This window comes from Paramacrobiotus metropolitanus, unplaced genomic scaffold (assembly GCF_019649055.1).
Source record: "Paramacrobiotus metropolitanus isolate TYO unplaced genomic scaffold, Prichtersi_v1.0 Parri_scaffold0000003, whole genome shotgun sequence".
In the NCBI taxonomy this organism is placed as follows: Eukaryota; Metazoa; Tardigrada; class Eutardigrada; order Parachela; family Macrobiotidae; genus Paramacrobiotus; species Paramacrobiotus metropolitanus.
This window is the reverse complement of record NW_026570223.1, coordinates 2,945,562-2,965,958: the sequence shown is the minus strand read 5'-3', so window position 1 is coordinate 2,965,958 and position 20,397 is coordinate 2,945,562. Positions and strand designations below refer to the sequence as shown.

The 20,397-nt window shown below is 43.9% G+C and overlaps 3 protein-coding genes across 3 annotated transcripts; all 3 read right to left on the bottom strand.

Moving 5' to 3' along the window:
* Positions 1–207: 207 nt before the first annotated feature.
* LOC129592007 (polypeptide N-acetylgalactosaminyltransferase 13-like) lies at positions 208–4,446 on the bottom strand. The gene is made up of 5 exons (XM_055487948.1): positions 3,855–4,446; positions 3,651–3,782; positions 2,625–3,092; positions 1,037–1,783; positions 208–788 (listed from the first exon to the last, which is right to left on the bottom strand). The coding sequence occupies exons 1-5, from the start codon at positions 4,000–4,002 to the stop codon at positions 466–468; spliced, it is 1,818 nt and encodes a 605-aa protein (XP_055343923.1). The 5' UTR covers positions 4,003–4,446; the 3' UTR covers positions 208–465.
* Positions 4,447–5,131: 685 nt separating this feature from the next.
* Positions 5,132–7,853, bottom strand: LOC129593939 (uncharacterized). The gene is made up of 3 exons (XM_055490457.1): positions 7,570–7,853; positions 7,434–7,496; positions 5,132–7,208 (listed from the first exon to the last, which is right to left on the bottom strand). The coding sequence occupies exons 1-3, from the start codon at positions 7,626–7,628 to the stop codon at positions 5,132–5,134; spliced, it is 2,199 nt and encodes a 732-aa protein (XP_055346432.1). The 5' UTR covers positions 7,629–7,853.
* A 549-nt stretch (positions 7,854–8,402) lies between these two features.
* LOC129592288 (AT-rich interactive domain-containing protein 1A-like) lies at positions 8,403–18,604 on the bottom strand. Its single transcript, XM_055488291.1, has 8 exons — positions 18,433–18,604; positions 18,037–18,326; positions 17,857–17,931; positions 10,616–14,725; positions 10,109–10,454; positions 9,660–9,985; positions 9,143–9,202; positions 8,403–9,064 (listed from the first exon to the last, which is right to left on the bottom strand). The coding sequence occupies exons 3-8, from the start codon at positions 17,896–17,898 to the stop codon at positions 8,741–8,743; spliced, it is 5,208 nt and encodes a 1,735-aa protein (XP_055344266.1). The 5' UTR covers positions 17,899–17,931; positions 18,037–18,326; positions 18,433–18,604; the 3' UTR covers positions 8,403–8,740.
* Positions 18,605–20,397: the final 1,793 nt, after the last annotated feature.

Genomic DNA, 20,397 nt, shown 5'->3' with positions numbered 1-20,397 from the left:
TCTAAGTTCTGACTTCTAATGCAAAAATTACAGCAATATGCTCTGACAACAGTCAAGTAGGAATACTGCGATGCCGTGGATTTTAAGTAAACTGTTCGGAAATCAAAGAAGTCACGAACTATCAAGATAGAAGAAACTTGAAGAAAGTTTCGAAGTATGTTAATAATTCACATCTTCCTAAAGCTGTGGCTATTTCTACCCAGTCGCTTCGAATGCACAACAGTTTATTGCAAAATGGTTTGTGACAATAAAAAACAACTTTTAAAGAAGCAATAGATTTATCTTTTGGAATGTATATTCCAGCCAAAGAAACATCACTGGTATTTTTGTATGTACTAATCAGTATTCGGTACTTCACACCACCGAAGACGATTATCTAACCACAGCATGCACTTGCACAGAAATTTTCCACTACCGTACAAAACCGAAGGAAGAACCTACAACAATTGAGTCCCAAAACCTCTCTTAACCCTTGAACCCGCCCAATTCCCACATCAGAAAGGGATCGGAGACATTGCAGTCCTGTAACCGCAGAGTATCAGGATTCATGGGATCCACTGAGGCACTTAAACAGCCCTGTGTAGGCACATGCTGCAGCCATTTCGAACTGCTAATATACCGCCATTCCTGATTTCCCTTTTTCCGATGACAGGTTGTCATCTTGATAATACCACCCAGTGTCGTGGCATCCAAACACAATTCGTCGTTCTGGATTTCACCCCTTCCAGTATGACTCCATGCCTGGTTACCACCAAAACCGTGGCACGCACTTGACGAGACCGGTTCGCCTAAAATCAGCATTACAACTGCAATAATCTCATATCTTATGAAGAAGTAATTCAAAACAGAGATTTATCCATGCTCGAATAAAACTAAGAAACACAATAAGATGATAAATTACAGAAATTTCCTCTATATTCAAAATAAATTAAGATGCAGACTAAGATTATCAATTACACATTGCGAGCGCTTAAGTATACAGATATAAGGTGATCGTTTGACCGTCAATGAGTACAACATTTCAAATTGCACGTACCGGTCTTTTTGGAAAATGTGTCCAGACAGCGATTGCTTTTAGGATTTCTTACTTCACCAATACTGTGATAATCCAGAGGCACAATAGCTTCTGGATAAATATTTTCTAAGTACCATCGGAAGCTTTTACAGTTCAGCTTTTTTCTCAGCGCCAGACGCTCCGAGATATCACCCAAGGCTACACTTTTAGAATTCTGGTTCATGCTGTAGTAGAAGTCCTTGTACTCATCCATCCAGACCTCCGCCACGCGGCGACTATTATGATTAATTACCGTCGCAGTGCCACCGGGGAATTTGTATGGAGTGGATTTACGGAAGACATGTCCGACATGGGAGCAGGTTGCGATCTCCAGGATGCCACCGCACATCCATGCGCGAAAACTGAACTCCAAATTTTCTCCACCCCACACATCCATACCCTCATCATACGATCCCAGCTCGTAAAAGAAGTCCCGATTAATAGCAAACAATCCACCGGCTATTGTCGGCGTCTGCAGTGGCAGTGTGCGGTCATGACCGCGTCGCACCAATTCACGATTGGGTGCCGTATACCAGCGGAAATTGAGTTTCCAGTTGAACCCACCCCATGTCATATCGGAGGCTGTAATATACTCGAAAGTGTCGTCCGAGATTACGTCAATAATTGGGCAAACGATGCGTTTTTTATCCTCTGCAATCCGTGCTAGTAAAGGCTCCAACCAGCCTTCAGTTGTTTCGATGTGGGCATCAAGGAATAGAAGCACTTCTCCTGCAAAGAAAGGAAGTTTGAAGATTACCTTTAATAAGCAGCAAAAAAAGCGCTAAAGATTCGCTACAAATGTGGATAAATAGTTCACATGCCTTTTGTAAAAAATATCCGAAAATAGCACAAATTAGTGTATAAGTATTAATGTAAACCGTGAACAGATTAATATGTATTGTAAATGTAGGCAGGTATCCCATTAAATACTAGGATCAAAATCTACTCTAGCATGAGAATCTAAACCTGGCTAAAAACAGTGACAAAAATCAGGTACAGAAGTTACAGCAAAAGTCACTCAAAAGAAAGTAAACTGAAATGTATACTGTACGTGCACAGATTTGCAAAATTAAAACAGCCGTCTGCAAGCGGTACTTCAAATTTTCTGCCGAACAAATCGCGACAGTTATTAAAAAAGTTAAAAGACAATTCAACCACACGTCAGGTAATAGTTAGTTATATTTTTATATTTGGGGTGTTATCCAGACTGTCAATCGTGTTCTTTACCAGAAGTATTCAAGAAACGCAATCCATGAGTTTGTTTCAGGTGATTACATCCCTAATGATGCAGCATGAACTGCCACATTTAAAAATGCGTGCACGCACTCTTGAATAAGCTATTTACGGGAAACAATCACTACGCTTCAAAGATTTCAAAACCAACGAATTACGCAACCTCGAAATCCAATCATCCTTGCATGCCTGATGAAGGTTCACACGAGCGTCAAAATAAAAAAAACAATTATCAAACCAATAAAATCATAATACAATTACAGAGTTTTTCTGTGATAAATTCACAATCAAATATAATTCGCCAATTTTTTAATCCTAGAGTACTGATAGTACTTACCTTTCGCCTCCGCAGCCCCTTTTAGTCTTGCGCGTATCAGTCCTGTCCGTGAAGGCATTCTAAATAGTTTAACAGGCACTTCAAAATTCGGCAGCTCCTTCTCTAGACGTTCCTTTAAATGCTCAAATTTCTCCTCGCTTTTGTCATCCACCATGATAATCTCCTCGATAAGCTCAATGGGCGACCGGTTAATAATGCTGTGCAGTGTGCGCAGCAGCGTTGACCAAGCCTCATTGTGAAACACAATAACGACGGAGACTTTTGGTAGGGATTCCAAGGCGGGATAGACAATAGTGCGACATTGTGTCATGCGCACATCCGGCAAGGTACGGTTTAACGCCACACGATCGCTCACTAACAAGTTGAACTGGTTGATGTTAAACATGTCCTTGGCGCGCTGCTCATCTGCACCGGACAGGACGACTGCGCGACCCATTTCACCGGGTCCATCAGGATTTGAGGGGATCACTGCAAAAACAACATCGACCATAAATCAGTGGGAATAACGGATAAAAACCCATTAAAACGTCCCGAAACGGGCTATTAATGCTTTCTCACAGCGTGACACTGATCTTCTGATCGATAAAGAAAAACTGCTGTGAGTTGTAAAAACAACACAAGCAATGAACCTAAATGGTACAGAAGTGGAATTTAACACGGTGTAATATTCCTAAAAAAATTTAAATTCAAATCTAACGGCAAACCGATACCCGTAATAATTAACTATAATTAGTTATCTAGTCAGCCAGTTTATTGACTAGTACTACTAGTGCAACATACGTGATATGCCAAAACTTTTGAGTTATGGGAAATTTACAGTCGATAAACTGTGGGACAAAATAAGTCAATTCGACAACAAACAAATCGCTCGTTTTGGTTCTTTTACGGATGCTGACTTCGCATGGTATCCTATAATTACCCGGCTGAACGGTGCAGAGAGTTATATCAACGGAACAGCCCCTTCACACACAGCCTGCGGCGGAAGACGTTCACCTGCCGCTGCCACACAATTTCCTGCTGACTTACCATTATTCAAGATCCTACGAACGATTCCAGGCTTCTTGGTGGCCTGCCGCCTACCCTTTTTCGGCTTCACATCAAGAGATTCCTTTTTTCCCGAAATTAAATTATCTCCTATTGATCTTTTTTGAAGGGTATCTGGAAAGAGTCATTTAAACTGGCCAAAGCACTTACAGCGGACTTAATGAACAATTTATTAGGAAATGGTACCTCCGACTGCTGTTTCCAGCGCGGAGTCAGATCCGCTTTCACACAGATCAGAAAAATATACGAATATGGCCGAACCGAACAGGCACCATACTACCGACGTAATAATCACAATTTTAATGGTATGAACACGTAATTTCGTGTTGAGCATTTTCTGGAAGCGGATCACGCACGCACGCAGGAAGAATAAAAGATAATACCAGCGAACTAGCCTGGAGCAATCACAGGTGGCAAAAACATTATCGTGATATTACAAACAATATCCAGAACAACCCATTAACAATGAAAATCCTCCCAGTCGTAAATCAATCCATGATTATAAAAACTTTACTCATATGAACAAAAATTGAAAATGGCACAATGACGTAGTCAGGTCGGTGGCTTTCCGGAGGTTCGTCGTTCAAGCACGAACGGAATCCATCAGGTAATAATTATTAATAAACACTTTTCAGGAACGGGAATGGTACAGTTTAAAAGAACCGATCAAAAAGCCAAAACGATCTTTAGACTTTAAAGTGTGAAAAGAAACAGTCTATCCATCCTGCCACATTTTCCGCTCGCCGACTCATGCCACATCAAAAAGCCAACACAGCGTAAATGCAGACAGCCGAACTGGATAAGATTTGAGGCATTGAGCTGGCAGCTGCGTCAGATTATGTAAACTCACACTATGCACAAAGAGTGAGTTTATTGTTAAGTGTTACTGTTGACCCGGAAATTGCAAAATAGGAGAGCATTGGATGAAACGGGGATCACTTGTTGAAGCTTACTGCATTGTTTAAATCTTTGTTATCATTTTATATACACTTTATAACAAAATCTTTTTACAATCCATCCAGCATTAGCTCCGCACACGTTGTTGAAACTCAGACTTCATTTCGGTCTATCATTGTGGTATTTATCGCAATCAGCAGCAATGTATAACTAAGTATTATTAACATTCATATGTGATTTTTGAAGATAACAGTATAACACAAATGCAGCCATTTTATGAGGTTGATATTCATAAACATTAAGTCATCTGTGCAGATTTTAAGATCTGAAGAAAAAAGACAAAAATTAGGATTTGTATTGTACCTTTTGTATGTATAAATAAATACAGATGGCACAACTTAAACTTCGTGGTGTTACGTGTGTATTAATTCTTGCTCGTAGAAAGGGAAGACTATGAGCGCGCTCGTAAAAAGGGAGGACGATAACATTTTAGAAGAGGACTATGAGCGCCTTCGTATTTTCATGCCTAATACAGTAACTTATTGGTATATTCGTTTCCTATGGGTTTAATGCAACCAATGGAAAGCACAATTACCGCTGCAGCCGCTGTTATTACATCTTCTCCATTCAGACAAGTCATCAGTGGAGGAATTCCTACTGTCGCATTCGTCATAGTCGGCAGAAGGCCGACTAGAGCACTTGAACTTGTTGTCTTGTTGCCGGGATCTGTACGCTTCACTCTCGTGGTCTTCCTTATGATTACGCCAGTGTTCATCATCAAGAGCGGTAGTGACCATGTCGAAGCCGTCTTCGTATTCCGGTAAACATCCAAAAACACAGAAAGTAATGTAATCCACTAAACTACAGACGATATCTGATGCCACCCCGACAAACGAATTCGTGGCGTAAAAGACTACAATGAAAAAACCCAGTACCGGTCTTGCGACAAATCCCTCGTAATCCTGTGCGAATGTTCTGCCAAAAGCAAACATCGGATCCAGTTGCGTTATTTTGTACAGTTTATTCCCAAACGGGACTAGTATGTCGCGCGAACTTTCCACGACCTTTCCCAAGTACCGCGGAGCCTCCATCAGCTGCGTTAAACAACGCATAAGACGCACCAGCTCCGCTTTGCTAGCTTTGAGATTTCTACTGATGGCCACTGCGCGCAAAGTATTACGATTGAGCAACGCGTACTCGGACACGTGGCCAGCGTTTAACCGGATCATCTCGAAAATCTCCGGCATCTGAATCTCCCAAGCCCGCTGCTCCATAGCCTCTTCACCGCGAACAGTGACCTTTTCCGAGCAGCATGATAATGTGTCGGCTTCGGATTCATAGTACGCTACGCAGTCTAATTGCCGTGTGGGATTATCGCGCAATAGCGGCAGAAACACTTCATGCAGTTCATCGATGGTATCCGGATTGACACCCTGCAGGATATTTTCCATCTTCTCAATCCGTTCGGATCTAGACTGTTGTGTAGAGATATTTGCGAGAGTCGTAACTGGTTCCTCCAAATTCGCTTTTGCTTTCTGTACTTTAGTGGTGTTCTGGCTGTTATCTATATCATTGCGATCAACAGAATTTTGATAAATTTGCCTGGCATCCGTTACTCGACCTGATGGTGTTTGGTACATTATTTCTTCGCGCGAGTTGTTTGAATTGATGGGAAAATTCTTATTAGCGCCTGCGTTGTTGATATCCTCTTCGAATCGTCCGCTGCCCACAGACGACAACGACGAGACCGTTGTCCAACTGGTGATGGTGTCTGCGCTCGGATTGGCTAATACTTTCTCTAAACTGCCAGATGCCGCCGAGATCTGAACATCAAGATGGGATTTTTCTGCAGTTTGATTTTGCGGTGCGGTGACAACCGGCAGTGCGTCATTCCTTCCAATTTTTACTAATATTTCGGTCCCATTTTTATCTGACAGGACAGCATTTTGCTCCGTTTCGTTCGCGTATTTGTTATCTACCGGATCGGATGAGGGAATATCGTTCCCTGCAGTTACCATTTCCGCCCACTCTTCAGCGTTTACATCAAACAGATCGTCTGATCGCACATTTTTTATCCATTCCGATGGAAGTTCCCGAAAATCGGTTCGTGAGTCGCGCAATTGACGCAATAATTTATCCGCTTGAATTTGGCTGAAGGAATATTTCTCGTTTTGTTTACTATCAGATGTCCGTTTTGTTTGCATTTTTTCGGTTTGCCTAATTTCGATAGCATGGCCTTTCGCGACTGCTTCTGGTGAATTAGCACCAACAGTTTCACTAAGCTTGCGATTAGTAAACTCTGCCATAAGACGGAACTGCTTTGTTAACTTTGGTAAGGTCAGAGAACTGCTTTTTTTTCTGCCGAGTCCTGCAGTTGTGATAGATTCTTTAGAATCCCGTCTACTTAACGAGATCTTCCGGTGTTTTGCTTCCCTCTGGATCCCATTTTCAAGATCAGCCACCGCTTCATTTCCTTTCGATATATCCTCGGCATTTGCCTGTCGTGTGGTTCGACGCCGCTGTTGTTGCTGGACAATCGGCTCAACGATGGTGACCTTTTTGACATTATCTGTTTTAGTAGGTGTCTCTGCAATATCCTTCTCCGCAACACTTTGACGTCTTACGGAAGATTTTCGTTTCTCTCTGCACTTAATAATAATAAAACACCTAATTAGCATTATGATTTGGGTATCATTTGGTGTCATACGCAAAACACATCGACTGTCTAAATCTATATATAAAACGACGCTTGTAAATATGTATATGAATAATATGATCAAATTGTTGCAAGTACTGTATTGTACAGGGTTTGTTACAAACACCTGGTCCGCTGTGAATTGTGATCTGTATTTATTTTATTGCTCACACCTTTTCTTCACATTGAAAACTTCGAAAACCAACTCTTCAATTGTTTTACGTCCATTTGCTTTTCTGAAACAACAATCATAGTTCGTGCGAGGGCTGTTTATCTACTGCCAAACCTACACATGTACAGTACACTTACGGAGTGTCAACCGCGTTGAGATCGTCAGAGCTTTCTGGAGTCAACAGAATATCTTCCATTCTGCTTGCAACCGGGTGCAGACTGGTATGATTATTTTTTTTAATCCGGATTCTGATAAATGGTTCACTCGTACCCTGCACTTAGATTTCCTGCTGTTTTCCAGGTTTACCCAGACTAATTCAGGTTTAATAACACCCAGTATAACTTTCAGTACTGTATTAAAACAGGGAACCTGCAGAAAATATATTGAATGATTAAAAGTATATTCGTGGTGTCAACGCATTGTTAAGACTACAACCTTACTCACGGGGTTTTACATACAAAGAGGCATACATACACGTCTATATTTTTGTATGTGATACATAATGCCCCCTTGAGTAAGGCTTTGTTTAAACAAATAAGCCCCCAAAATGCTATGAGCATCAAAAATTGACACAAATTGAGCACAAAGAAGCACCAAAAATACTATGAGCACCAAGCACTATGTATGAGCACCAAAAATTTCCAAATTAAAGAGGTACGTTTTGTTTTGTAACTTCCTGCATACATCGGCATGTTATTAGACGTTTGTATATATCTAGCTAGCTCATACAGTAAAAAAAGGTAAAACTGATTTTTCTGAGCGCGATATTATTAATGCCATACTTACTGGAAATACAATTATAAAAACCAGCATCAAGCATTCATTAACGTTATGGTTGCTACTCTACAGAGACACGTTTAAGTTTTGACTGGATTGCCTGTTTTGGATGGATTTAAATCACAGCGAAACGCCCGCTGTCATTGTGGGCGGATAAACTGTGAGGCTCGACCATCAAACTGACCGATTGGCGGCATTAACAGAAATTCATTTCGCAGAGAAAAAAACTTCACAATATGGAACATAACGAAAAATGACCGTACACAATAGGGATGACCAGCATCACAAATCGCGGTACAGAGAATAACCAAACGCCAAAATAAAACAAATCATTATACAGTAACAGTGCCAACAGCCATCTCACCCAGATTCCTGTTATTTGACAACGACACAGAGAGGAACCAGGGCAAAATTTTACACAAATTAATGAACCAAAAAAACCATATCAAGAACAACAATCCCAATCGTGGCCAAAGGTCATTATCCAAAATCAATCCAGTGCAGATTTACCGGTCGGAGGAAGGAAATAATTTACATGAAGAGCGGTTTCTGATTGCGATACCGCACGCACAGACACACCGATAAGATGGAGGTCACAATGATGGCTGTCAGCAGTATGCCCAGACCCACACCGAATCCGCCGCGGGACATACAGAACTGATCCGTGTTCTGCTTAATTCCTGCGTACACTATGGTGCCATTCTGAAAGGGGACATTGATGTCGATGTTGAAGGATAAGTCGGCGGGCGAAACGGCTTCGTAATGATTGCGGACGGAGAGTGTGTCTTTGTCGGTTTTCACGCTGCGACGCTGGCGTTGTTTAGCTCCGGAGATGGCTGATGAAGAAACGGCGCTCTGGAAACAAAAGTTCAGTTATTTCTGCGCTGTTCGAAAACGCAATATGATTGTGAGTTCGCATTTGGCGACACGTACCTGTGAATTAGTTGCACCGGAAGCGGAACTACCTCCAGATCCAATTGATATGCGGCGGCTCTGCAGACAGATTTTATTGCACTCTACTTGCAGTTAACAACACTGAACGTTACAGACTTAAAAGGAAGCGAAATATCACACTAACGGCTATCTGACTAAAGTATGTAAAAATGTTTTGAATTCAATATATTTAGATAGTTTCGTAACAAATGGTTCAAGGGTGTGTTTGATTTACCAAAACATTATGCGCATTAAATTTATCGCGCGCATAAGCGTGACCTTTATTTTAATTGTAAGCCTCAGTGAACGCTCAGGAATTCGGTTTGATTTCAAACAAATTAGAAACCTTAATATGCTATAAATACAGTTATCTCGTCAGTTTATCATCGTCGGTAACATACATCGTTAATTTTCACATTTTGTGATACAGTATATATAGCAAGATAAGTGAACTGGTGCTGTACATGCATTTGGGAAATTACAACTCGTGTTCTTGTTGATAATAATTTATGCGTACCTCAGAGCTTTTGCCGGTTGCGGCTTTTGTTGAGCACATTTCCGTGCATCCCCGTTTGCACACTTCCACATCGCATTCAATAAACACCTTGGTGGTCTCGGGGAATTTAAAGGCACTAAAATGGGCAAAGGCAATGGTGGCGTGCTCGGCACCCCAGTCTTTGGCCTTGTCAAATTTGCTCATAATGCGGTCACGCAGTACGCAGCCGTTGTCGTCCGTAAGATCAATCTGACTTTTACCGCCATCGTGCGCCAAACACCGACCAATCCGCAGATCAAACTCATGCTTAGGATCATTGGCACCAATTAATAACGTCATGGTGTGGCCTGCAGGCAGAAACAGCACACAATATGGTTATGATGACATTGTACAAGCTGTTAAAGCGTAACCTCACAGAACGGGGTAACTTATACGAAAAACGGCACAGACAGTTAACACCGTCTACGCACCAATTGGCACAATGTTGCTAACAGGATCCGCCCAGGGACCTTTGCCGGCCTGAATCTCCATCCAGACTTCAATGTCGTCACCGGCAAACCGCATCGTTTGCACTTCGGTCAGGGCAATGCGTTCCTTCGTGAAGACGGTCTTCTTGTAGTTAGACCGCCACTCACAGCGGATAGCGCGGGCGGCGTCCCACACTTCCTGTACCAGTGGGTCATTCTGGATGATGATAATATTCTCGATGTAGGCGCCGTCTGATGTGTCCAGGGCATCGTTATTATCATCAGCCTTCTGAGCGGTACCGCTGGATTTAGGTTTCTGCACTTCGGAGATAACCGGAGCTGGTAAATTCTGTGGCCATACAAAAACGTTACCAACTATTACAAATTGCATTCGTATTAAATACGTTTTGAATTAACATTGGGTAATTACAAATAATTTCTTTGCTTAACAGATTTCAATAAAAAAAGATCAAAACTGGTACAAACAACGACGTAGAATAATTTTCTTACGTTGTTTCCTTCGTCCCCATCATCGAATTTGCGTTTCTGCTGATCTCGCTGACCGGAAGTCGCTCCTGATTGACCTTTCGCGGCGCCACCAGCCGCACTGTCTGTCGATGATCCACCCGCTGCTTGGTCTGATTTTTTGCCCTGTCCATCACGCGATCCCTGGTTGCTTCCCGTAGATGGTAGGCTGGATGCTACGCGTCCTCCGGTCTGCCCACCAGTCTGCGTTTGACCGGAAGGTGCATTCGCTTTCTTGGTGGTTCTTACGGTTGTAGTGTCATCGTCAGATCCCTCATCAATATCGCTGTTATTATCGTCGCTCGTCTGCGATGTCTTGGATGCTGCTTTATTGTTATTTTGGTTCGAGCCTTTGGATTTTCTTGATGTATCAGCGGCGCCAGACTGCAATGCACCACCAGACGCCATGGCACCATTATTAGCGTTGCCAGTGTTTTTGGTAGACATGCTTGATGTGCCTCCATTGCCGCTACCGCTACCACTAGCGCTCCCGGCTGTAGCTGACCCACCGGCTTTAACCCCATTACCACTCTTTCCAGGAATACTCGCCGCATTGCCATTACTGCCGGTACTGACAGCACCTTGAATCTGACCATTTCCAGCTGCATTCGATGTTGATTTAGCTGCGTTATTTCCACCACTATTCGACTTCCCAGGGATACTGGCGGCATTGGCATTTCCCACAATCTTGCCCTGACCACCTCCTGCATTAGTTGCAACATTGCCACCGGAAAACTGACCATTTGCCTGCGCATTCGCTACAACTGCATTCGGACCGTTGACAACTTGTCCTCCTTGCTGAGCCACGCCTCTGTTCACACCAGCTCCTTGTTGCGCACCGGCCTGACCATTTCCGTTAGGATAACCCCGCCCATTTGGTCCTCCACTCATATCCTGGTTAAACGCTCCACTTTCTGGCATCAGGCCACCCTGTGGTTCCTGGTATCCAAACTTGGGCTCATTGTAACCAAAATTCGGTTCACGATAGCCAAAAGCCGGCTCGGATCCACCAGCCGATGCATCCTGATTGTATCGATCGCCCGGTTCATGGTAGCCGAACGCCGGTTCCCGGTTGAACTGACCAGCCGGTTCGTTGTACTGGAAGCGTGGTTCACTGGGGCCTGATGGCTCGCGGTAACCAAATGCCGGTTCTTGGTTAAACTGTCCTACCGGCTCACGATAACCGAATCCCGGTTCGCGGTACTGGTCAGAAGGTTCATTATACTGGAAGCGCGGTTCACTCGGTCCAGACGGTTCCTTATAACCAAAGGTCGGCTCGCGTCCACCGGCTGATTGGTCCACGCCGTTGCTCTCGTACCGGGCATCGTACTGGTTATTAGGTTCATGGTAGCCGAATGCCGGTTCCTGACCCATCTGATCGTACCGCGTATCGTAACCGTCACCACTACCTCGGTTAGCGGTGCCGCTGTTACCGCTGCTTCCATAGCCGGTATTAGCGGGAGTGCCGCCGCTGTATGCGCCACTGCCGTAACCTGAGCTTTCTTTTTTCGCTGCCGTACCAGAATCAGTTTCCTCCTTCTTTCCTCCGGTACCCGCCACCTGCGTACCACTGGAACTTACTGCAGCTTTATTACTGGATGAACTGCCCGATTCACTAGCGGAATTGGCCGACTCTGTCTCACTTTCCGATGTGCCGAAGCGTGATCCTCCTTGAACCTCCTTCAGGACGGCGCGCAATACCGGTAAGGAGTTCTTAGCCGCTTTCCGCACACCCGTATCCGCCGTCTCGCTGGCTGTGGGCTTCTTACGCGCCAGATATTCTTCCTCTTCCGGTTCCGTTGTCGTGCGCAACCGAGCCGCAGTGGTAGCCGGTCGGGTGGTGCGTATGGTGGATTTGGTCACAACCGCATCGGTATCTTCTTCGTCGGCTTCCGTCGTGGTTGTTGTTCGCGTCGTAGTAGCACGGGTGGTGGTGCGCGTGGTTGCTTTCGTGGCTTCAGTCGTGTCCTCGGCATCGTCGTCGGCGGCAGTCGTGGTGCGAAGTCTCGCTGCCGTTGTGCGGGTGGTGGCCGCCCGGGTGGTGATGTACCCAGTGTCTTCCTCCTCCGTGGTGGTTGCCCTCGTGGTCGTTGTAGTTTTCCTGGCGGTGACTCCCTCATCGATTGCTTTACTGGAAGTTCGCCTCCTGGGCTGGGTAGTGGGCGTCGTCGAAGGGGTGCGCCTGGCGGTCACCTCTGAGTTGATGGTCTGACCGCCGTTGTAGCTGTTAGACGGTGGTGTAGCGTAGCTACCACCGCTGTATGCATTGTTCCCATAATTGCCCTGCATGCCACCATCATAACCCTGCATCGGAGGCGGTTCCGGTACAGACGGAGCCGTCGGCATACCGCCCATGTATCCCTGATTACCACCGCCATAATCCGGCACCTGAGGTTGGGGCATCTGCGGCATGGGGGGCTGTTGCGGCATCCCGCCACCGTACGGCTGCTGTGGCATTCCACCGCCGTAGCTGTCTGGAAACTGGGGTTGGGGAATCTGCGGCATCTGCGGTTGTTGAGGCATCTGCGGCATACCACTGCCATAACTCTGATCGGGGATGGGAATTTGTGGCATCGATGGCGGGCTCAGCATCGAGCCGCCGGAGTAAGCCGGCATATCGGGCGCGGGCGGCATCTCCATGGCACCGGGGACGGAGGGATAGCCCGGCATCTGCTGACCACCGGGATAGTTGGGCACTTGCGGCATCATGGGAGGGTTCATGCCCTGGGGAGCGTTTGGATAGTTCGGCATCGGGGGGACGGTCGGAGGGTTGTACTGGTCACCGTCGTATTGGCGACCGCTGGGTCCGAGGTACTGCGCATTGGGGACAGCGCTGCCATAGGGCGCACTGCTGTAACCGGCAAATCCCTGCACATTGCTCACTTGACCCGGAGTGTTGTAATTGTCGGATCGCATATACTGCTGCTCCGCGTCGCTGGCCGCAGTGGAGGAATATTCCGGGAAAGCGTAGGCATCCTCCACGCTCGCCCTGGTGGTGTTGGTGTCGTCTCCGTACGGTGCATCGGCATCCGATGTCTCATACGCTCCGGCCGGTGTGCCGGCATTATTGGCATACTGCTGAGACAACGGGATCTGAGCATACTGACTAGGTTGATAGTTATTTTGAATCTGGTTGGTCTGCTGATACTGATTATAATAATCTCCATTACTGTTTTGCGCTCCGGGTGGAAGCTGCACCGACAGTCCTTGAGGGAGATTATACGATCCCATGGGGTTAGGCGGAACCGGTGGTTGCGGTGCCGAGTTAAAGTTCATCACTTTGGTGTGAGTGTTGGGATTATACCCGGCGGAAGGATAGAGGCCGTTGACATTCCCGAACGCTGTGAGAGGAGTCTGCGCCCGGTTAGCCTGTGAGTTGAGATATTGCTGAATACGATCGCCTTCTGCTGCCGACATGTGACCGGCTTGAGGGGCTACCGGGATGTTAATAGAGGGATTTGGAGCTTGGAAATTACTGACGGGCAGTTGACCTTGGAATTGCGGCTGTGGAAGGGTATTCATCGAGGCCACCTGACTGCCGGCATACTGAGCCGACTGATCCGGTCCGTTGGCCTGCACCGCCTGAACCTGTTGTTGTACCGGTGAGTTCTGCTGTTGAGGCTGTTGTTGCATAAATTCCATAGCTTCCGGTGGTGGCATATCTTCCCGGGAATTCTCATACATGGAGCCGCCGTTGCTACCCGGCATGCCGAACGACAACATCCGGTCGATCTTGCCGAAATCAAAACCGAACATATCGGAGCGTCCCTGACGGAGTTCTGATCCGTTCTTCGGAGCGTGCGTGGTCGTAGTGTCCAGCAGGGTGCTGTTGGCTTCCCGGCGTTGTCGTTTGCCGGTGACCGCATTGGAGGCGGCCTGTTGTATGACCGTTCCACATTGACCGGCTTTAATAGTGAAGTGGACTTTATCTCGGCCGGGGTTGTTGATGTAGTTGCAACCTGGTGTGCTGAAGAAATTCTTGGAGAAAATTACGCCGTGGAAGGCCTGATCGAACTGAATGTCAACGCCCATTCCATCCTCCTCGCAGTTGACGTTGATAGACTGGATCTTGGCTTGGGTTGCCGATAAAACGTTCTGCGAGAAAAACACCGGATCGCAATTAAAATGTCAGTAAGCAGTGATTACAGGATTTGTACATATATGAAAACAGCCGAATTAAGAATCATTAAATAATCAGTTAATCAATTTATCCTACAAAAAATGTTGTTATTCCCAATTATCGTATATTTCTGGGTCATATTTGTGTGTACTTTTTTCTTGTTACTGCGCTCCTTGATGGGCTTTACATGTTTACGGATTCGCAATTAATTTCGAGTTTGCCAATGCTAAGAAGAGATGGATAAAAGCATTCGACTGTGCAATGGGAAATTTTAAATTTGCAAAATGTTAAACTATAATGACAATTCTTTTTGTTGTGAACAGACTGCGCAGTTATTTACCAAACAAAACACCCACACATTGGCAACTTTTAAATATTTTGCGAAAAGAATCGTGTTCGTCTAGAAGCGGAGCATCTATATCCACACGTCGTCGGATGTGCGGCGATGCGATTAATCAAACTTGACCTACGTTATGTAATTAGACCACCGGCATCATAAAGCATGCACCAAAGAACTGACCCAGCTAATAAAGTCACGCACATTTGCTGTCGACGGAGTTTATTACTGGAGCCGAAATTAAAAATTTAAAAATTCGCCAAAATAATATAATATTACCTAAAGAATGACTTTTGTAACAATACGCTGAACACAGAATACTTAAGTGAAGAAAAAATTAAGCGGCCCGCTTTATTAACCACGAGACAATCCATATTTAGAAATACTAAGTAAGGACTAAAAAATTTTCTCTAAGATAGTTCTGCCGTGGTCGCAAACATGTTTTAATCTTAACATGTCGGCAGAAAGTCATCACTGTCAGCTTCACAAATCGCAGGTGCAATATTCAACAATGGCTTAGCGATTCGTGAAATCGATTAGGTCAAACGTTTGTAAGGCGTTCCTGTAGCGCTCCAAAGTTTCATGTTCACCTCGTAATGACAGGCTGCAATTTTGCCAGTTAATTGGTTTACGTAAGGCACAGGAGAGAATGTTGTTTTTTATGGTGCCGTAAACAAAAATTACGAACACTCTGTAGGATGCTCGGATCTATGCGCCGACGACGTCTGCGCGTAGCCGGTGGCCATCGTTCGACCTACAAAACGCTACACCGCCGCTACCTGATCATCATCTCATACACATGCACACACACACACAATTCCGTTCGACGTCTGCCACTTGTACACGCTGTGCTGGCTCACAGCTTCCGGAAGTAAATAAAACCAACTGTTTTTGCTACCGTCGCAGATCGGCGAGAGGCCGGATCCTTCTATGCGCAAAATGACCATAAAGCCCCAATAATTCATACCATTAACGGTCTGAGAAATGGCCAAAGCGCTATGTACACTCATTCTCACTGTACGGCTACGTGCCTACCGATGGGCCAGCTAGACGTCGCATTCGGCTTAACGGCCGAAACACTTTTCTGCTTCAGAAAAACTGACCTACACTTTCTCTTATACACAGAAACAGTTTTGTTTTAAGATCGTTTTCTTCAGACGTTTTTCCGCTATTTTACATGAACCACTAATAAATGCCATTATATGCACCCACAGTCGGTAATCTGGATGAAATTCCTTTATGTTAGTAACAAATTAAAACAACCGGATGGCGATTAACAGTCGAGAGAGTGTGCGTAATCGTAATACAGATCAACAAACCCAAGAGCACGATATTTTTAATGAACCGTAATATTAGAACACTTATCGCAGTATCGAATACATTGGAGTCTTATTCCACATAATTTTGTCCAGCATAATTTCTTCAGATTACTTAATAAACGATCAAATTAAAACGTATACAGCAAATCTATACTAGATACATCAGCATAATCATGCACAAGCAGCAAAGTTACACTTGTTAAAAACCATCAAATTTCACAAATGACAATTTTCCCTGAGGATGCTGAAAAGTATTTGGGGTCTCATGAATGTTATCTTGCTCACGTAGCTTTTCTTACGCTGGTAACATTTCACAAAATTTTAACAAAAAGACCGGCTGGAGTGGTATTTTAAAACAGAACCGGCAAAATTACGCTGCGAAAGAAATAATGTTCAAAAATTAACCTTTGGAATTCATAATGACGACATCTCGATGATCAGCCGCACTTAAAATGCATAAAAAAGAATAAGCGCACGCGGGTAAAAAGAAAACGGCAAGGCCGATGAACGCTACTGTATGCCGCTCGCGCACACCGTTCCAAAGCAGACGCAACATGCGGTTTTTATCGTATGGATGCGCATCGACATTAACATTCAGGTTTTTGACTGAAAAAGCAATGGAAGCATACGGCGCCGTTTCAGAACAAATGTCAATCATGTACTGCTTCCGTGATTATTGTCCAGTTTACTGCGCTTTCTTCCGGAGATTTATGCAGAAGTCTTGCGGCTTCCTAAATCGCTAGTTTCGAGTCAAAAGCAAAAGCTGTGGCCATGTATTAAGTAAACTGAATATTTAATTGCAGATTGTGGTTACACGCTTTTATAGTAAGGTAATTAAATCAATCAAAACGTATCCTTAAAAAATAGAGGTATGTTCACTTATTTAATTCCCTATCTAACTTTAAATTTCAATATAAAAGTCGTCCCAAAGGAAATTTAAAATTCCAAAGCAGCAAAAATCTGCATCAAATTATGTTTTTCACAGACGGCAGAAGCGACTGCAGGAGTTATATAAAAAAAGCATAATCACTGACGCGATAAATCACCGCAACACAGCCGACTAATCGCACTTTTCGCTATGCGCAAAAACATATACTTTTATCAACAAAAACTTGGAATAACGGTCAACGTGCTACGCTCGACCGACTCCTCATTTACACTTTACGTTGCGGATACTGAGCTACCAAGTGGCTGTAACTACGTCAGATTTGGTTACAAAAGTCATTAGGAACACGGAATGACTCCGCTGCTTCACATTCGGGTTAGGAAGCCGGTAAAACAAAAAAAATTCAGTTGACAAATCTAAGAAACCGCATATAAGGATGAAATGTAGCACTATTTGTATCTCCACGTGAAACCCGCTACATTTCCAAAAACGCCATTTTAAATTGGATAAATCTGTAAAACATCGCTATAGACGTAAACTCTACACCAGCACCGTTGCAGCTACCTGTATGAGAAGAGGAAAGGTCAAAAGGAACCTTAATATCATTTTTGAGCCAGAAGGAAGAACGGGACAGTCCACCTGCACAGAAAAGCAAGAGCGCATATTACATTAAAACTATAATACAACACACAAATACGGATGTCCATAAGGAATACTGACTAGATAAGGCTTTGATGCGCTTACCTAAATGGCGTCAAGGGACTTCCGGAGTGATACCGTTCACTTTATGCAAAATTATTCGGCATAAACAAATAAGTAATCCACAGACAACATTCACCGTATCGTTTCCATATTATTCAACGGTCAACCCAGCCGGTCAAATGAAAAAGACGCGCCTCGGTAGGCGCAGTGTCCAGTGGGCGGCCAGTGATGGTAGATCGACCTGCAGGACTTCGGTACTCTTAACAAGTGTATGCCGCCACAATTAGATAATATCACTGCAGAGGTACCGAAACTTCCGGAAGGTATTCAGTCTACTAATAAGACGAACTCAAATTATGAGACACTCGCACCGCCGAGAACGGCTCTCTCATACTGTGCACTTTTCCGTAATTCTAAGTGTTATACACGCTATACTACCTTTGGTGGCAGCTTTAACGAATCCGTTGACAAATGAAAAATGACCATGAAAAATTCTTCACCGGATGTAGAATCAGTTTCATGGTCAAGCCCCTGGTGGCTTCCGGTTCGTACCGATCCGCGAGCCGACCCGCAAAAATGTGAGCAAAGATGCAGAGAGTACGATAATACAGCGCTACCGCGCCATACTAAAGGAATATGATAGTTTATGTTTATGACGATCTGTAAGCGGTTCGGTTTATTTGACGGCGAGCTTTACAAGCAGATTCGTCGAGCAGTTTTGCAACGGCCACGATCTTCTTGACAAGGTGGCCACTATAATACATATTGGGGTCACGGTACAAAATTAATAGCCTTGCGGCAAAGAAGGCGAAGAATGGCACGCCAAGTTCAAGCGCGCAGAGATTTGAACCAATCGTATAGAAAACTGGTGTTAATGCTGATACCATCCCAGTGTTTTAAGAAACAACACGAAATTATTAAAAACGAGAAAATTTGATATGGTACCGATCGAGCATCTGTAGACGTATAGACGTATTATATGTAAGTGGTATATGGGCGCAAACGAAGAAAGTTTCCCACATTCTGAGTAGATTTCGGCATTATAACCATGCATTTTGGCACATGGCGAAAAATCACAACAGAGTTTCTCGCCGATTTGTTTTAAGTACTACACGTTATACATAATTTACTGATTCTAACAAATTAAACTAAAGGTAACAAGTGCGACCTTGAAAACTGTTTTGTGATACACTCAGAAATACAATGCAGATAATTTTTCCATGTTATTCTACATTCCTTAACAAGAAAGGTTAATCAACAAAAGGGACAGTACAAAACAATATCAAGATAATCAACTAATATAAAGAGCAAAGCGTATTTACTTTCTGTACAAGCATTTAATGTTTGCACAAATACCCACAAATACAATAGACTAGCCATTTCTTTTGCAAAACGAACAGGTTAAAGTGAGAACTATTAATCGCAGAAGTAGGTTCGCAGTTCGTAATCTAAATGACGCATACGAACTTCCGGACAGCTCATGACTAGCCACCGTAATATCTATGTTACACTTAGACGCAACGGCGACATGCGAATATTCATTCGGCTTTTTTCTAACCCATAATTAAATCGAAAGTACTTACTGTATTTATATTTACAGAATATGCACAGTATCGGCATTACTCATTACTAAGAAAAGCAAAAAAACTAATCTAAAAGAAAATCTTGTAAAACTAGTAAGAAACTAGTCTTGCTAGTAAGAAAATCTTGTAAAACAGAAGGTTTTGGTTTTGCTTCTTAATCCAATTTTTAAGCAGTAGCGTTTGACTGAAGCCGTGATAATTATTCATGAAATATTTATGATATTTACCAGTATACTTCTAAATTCTAATCCAAAAGTTCTGGACGTATTGCCTGACGGTAAGCGAGGGATACCAGTCCAGATACCGGCCTTCTGTCCTGCATCAAAATTTGGTGACTTTTTAAATTCTGCACGCTCGACTCTCAGAGCCAGTCTCTTTTAAACACCTACTTATGCTCATCGTTTTCGACATTTTAATTGCTGTTTATCCGCTCACAGTGTCAAGCTTTAAACGTATCGAAGGAAGTTGTTATTAATATTATTAATTAGGTTCTGGTTCGACGCCTCGAGAAATAAACACAATCAGTCGCATGTATTTAGCACCGTAGCTTGCGATCATAATTACAAAAATAAACAAGCAGCCGCGGAAAAAGTAACCAACACGACACACGTTCTCACCAACAGATCGGTTACTCAAGTTCATAAAGAAGAGTTTTATGGCTGAAAAATGAGCCTGCCTAATTCGATTGCGTGAAGTTATGACAATCGGAAGCGAAAATTAAGTATACGGATGCTGCAGCAGTCGCCGCTATGAAAAAAATGTATGTCAGCCAAATACATCATTTCATCAAAGCTTTATAACTTTCCTAGCGTGTCAGACT

Bases quoted from the DNA above. Each gene is read 5' to 3' on its own strand.
- LOC129592007 (XM_055487948.1), bottom strand. From the start codon at position 4,002: ATGCTCAACACGAAATTACGTGTTCATACCATTAAAATTGTGATTATT. The intron at 1,784-2,624 runs GTAAGTACTATC...CTTTCTTTGCAG, and splicing joins AGGGGCTGCGGAGGCGAAAG to GAGAAGTGCTTCTATTCCTT. The intron at 789-1,036 runs GTACGTGCAATT...TGCTGATTTTAG, and splicing joins CACATTTTCCAAAAAGACCG to GCGAACCGGTCTCGTCAAGT.
- LOC129593939 (XM_055490457.1), bottom strand. From the start codon at position 7,628: ATGGAAGATATTCTGTTGACTCCAGAAAGCTCTGACGATCTCAACGCG. The intron at 7,497-7,569 runs GTAAGTGTACTG...TTGTTGTTTCAG, and splicing joins CTCAACGCGGTTGACACTCC to AAAAGCAAATGGACGTAAAA. The intron at 7,209-7,433 runs GTGTGAGCAATA...TATTAAGTGCAG, and splicing joins GTTTTCAATGTGAAGAAAAG to AGAGAAACGAAAATCTTCCG.
- LOC129592288 (XM_055488291.1), bottom strand. From the start codon at position 17,898: ATGATATTAAGGTTCCTTTTGACCTTTCCTCTTCTCATACAG. The intron at 9,986-10,108 runs GTGCGTAGACGG...TTCTGCCTGCAG, and splicing joins TAGCAACATTGTGCCAATTG to GCCACACCATGACGTTATTA. The intron at 9,065-9,142 runs GTACGTGTCGCC...TTTTGTTTCCAG, and splicing joins CCGGTGCAACTAATTCACAG to AGCGCCGTTTCTTCATCAGC.